General features: G+C 50.4%; 1 protein-coding gene across 1 annotated transcript; it reads right to left on the bottom strand.

The window, feature by feature from the left end:
- Nucleotides 1-455: 455 nt before the first annotated feature.
- LOC147637520 (endochitinase 4-like) lies at nucleotides 456-1,787 on the bottom strand. Its single transcript, XM_086799308.1, has 3 exons — nucleotides 1,223-1,787; nucleotides 953-1,061; nucleotides 456-860 (listed from the first exon to the last, which is right to left on the bottom strand). Exons 1-3 carry the CDS (start codon nucleotides 1,671-1,673, stop codon nucleotides 554-556), a joined length of 867 nt encoding a protein of 288 aa, XP_086655434.1. The 5' UTR covers nucleotides 1,674-1,787; the 3' UTR covers nucleotides 456-553.
- Nucleotides 1,788-2,073: the final 286 nt, after the last annotated feature.

The raw sequence follows: 2,073 nt of genomic DNA on the forward strand, positions 1-2,073 counted from the left end.
TACTCTATCCAATCCTCTCTATTTCTCTCAAATTGTGCTGGCCAACTCTCTCTCGATGGCCATAGAGAGTACATGTGGGTGAATGATGGAGAAGGGTAAGAATAGTGAAAATAATAGTGTAGAGAAGCAAGGGTAAGAATAGTGGAAATAATAGTGTAGAGATGTTGATGCCAAGAAATTCACCTCTTAGTGAGGTCTTTAGTTTGTGATTCATGATGCCCTCATGAATGTAGGAGGGTAAAGGGCCTTTAGATCATCAAAAGTTTTATGAATGCAAAAAGATAAACTATGTTTCTCGTGATCTTGCATTGACTGCCTTGCATGGCCTCACGCACATCATTTAGTCTTCTTGCAAGTTAAATGAGGCCTTAAATTAAAAATGTTATTCGTCCGGAAATAAAACACGTGAATTGATTTTAAAAGGCGACGAGGCAGATATTGTAAAGTCTTTGGAGTTAATCAACGGAGAGAAGTAGTCTTATTCAAATTTGGTGCGCTAGTCTTATTCAATTTCGACTTGCTCAGGATGGCAAGCGATAGCTGCTAGCTTTAGCTAGCAAGTGAGGTTGTTGCCGGGCTGGACGCCCAGGATGGAGCAGAAGGATTTGTAGAGATTGATGCGGTCCTGCTGCTCCGATTGATTGGCGGAGCTGCCGCACTCGATCCCTCCGTTGATGGCATTGATGGTGGCGCCGAAGCCTTGGCCGTTCACCATGGCATCGTGGCAGGTGGGGGACTGCTGGGTCATCCAGAACCAGAGCGCGGTCTTGAAGGAGGTGGTGGCATCTTGGGCCACGATACCGGGGTTGTTGATTCCGTCGAAGCCGATGGCCTTGCCGGCAGCCTGATAGTTGTAGTTCCTGCAAGCGCAAGTGCGATACCACTGCGATTAGGATTCAGTAGTAAAACGAGCGGAGAAAAACAAGGGAAAGATTATCGCAAAACTCGTTACCATGTGAGCTGAAGGGGTCCTCGCCCATAGTATTGTTGGCCCGAAGCACATGGAGCGGATGATGAATCACAGTATGTTGCCTTGTTGATCTCCTCTACGTAGCAACCACCTGCAGACAAAACGCTGCCCATAAGAACGGTGATACTTGCAGACAAAATGCTGAACATAAGAACGGTGATACTTGAGTACAAGATGGAGAGGCGGAGGTGTAGATAGAGAGGTATAGAGGTAGAAGTAGACGTGGAGGTGGAATGAGGATGCTGTACTCACTCCCTGTCTCGTGGGCCACGTTGGCGAAGAAGGCGGCCAGCTCTCTCTTCTGGACGTCAGAGCTGCCGGAGGTGCCGAAGCCGCTGTAGGCCGCAGCGGCGGACAGGAAGGCGTTGTAGGTGTAGAAGCCGTTCGACGGGCAGCTGGAGGAGGTTCGCTGGGAGAGAAACTGGTTGAAGACGCTGCTGGTTACTATTCCAGACACCCCCGTGCTGCCGGACGGTGTGGACGGAGTTGGGCTAGTAGTGCTGCTGCCGCTAGTACAGGGCCCGCTCTGGCAGTTTGCTCCGCAATAGGCGCTGGTGCTGCCGCAATACCCATACTGGCTGCAACAGAGGTTGTTGGAACACTTTGCACCGCCCGCCTGGCTGCCGCACTGCTGAGCCCAGCACATAAGGCAACCGTAACCAAGTGCTACCAGCACCACGACGATAACGCTCGACGTGGACATTGCAGCTGGCTATAATATAACGAAAAACAAAGATGCTTTTAAGTCTAGCAGAAGCTCAATGCAGGCACTACCTTCAAACACAGCTCTGAGAACACGAAAGAGTGGAGGCTGGAGAGCCCGGCCCTTCTCTTTTATAGGCCCGAATTCAGGCCGGTGTCCGTGCGAAAAAACACGTGGGCGGTTTTGACTTCTCGTGCACAGCGTTTCTAGACGCCGCGATCCACCTCCTCCCTTTGAATTTGAAATCCACCACACCAGTGACTGTGATCCACCTCCTCCCTTTGAATTTGAACTCCACCACACCAGTGACTGAAAGCGATTCCTCGAGACTTCATACTCCACACGTCTCTCTCTCTCTCTCTCACACACAGACACACAAACGTAACGTGTTATGTGGACG

This window comes from Cibotium barometz, chromosome 6 (genome assembly GCF_041138505.1).
Source record: "Cibotium barometz isolate CiBa-2024 chromosome 6, ASM4113850v1, whole genome shotgun sequence".
Classification (NCBI taxonomy): Eukaryota; Viridiplantae; Streptophyta; class Polypodiopsida; order Cyatheales; family Cibotiaceae; genus Cibotium; species Cibotium barometz.

Excerpts from the sequence above, each read along its gene's own strand:
- LOC147637520 (XM_086799308.1), bottom strand. The coding sequence starts at position 1,673 with ATGTCCACGTCGAGCGTTATCGTCGTGGTGCTGGTAGCACTTGGTTAC. Across the intron at positions 1,062-1,222 it reads CGTGGCCCACGAGACAGGGA|GTGGTTGCTACGTAGAGGAG; the intron begins GTGAGTACAGCA and ends TTTTGTCTGCAG. Across the intron at positions 861-952 it reads GGACCCCTTCAGCTCACATG|GAACTACAACTATCAGGCTG; the intron begins GTAACGAGTTTT and ends TTGCGCTTGCAG.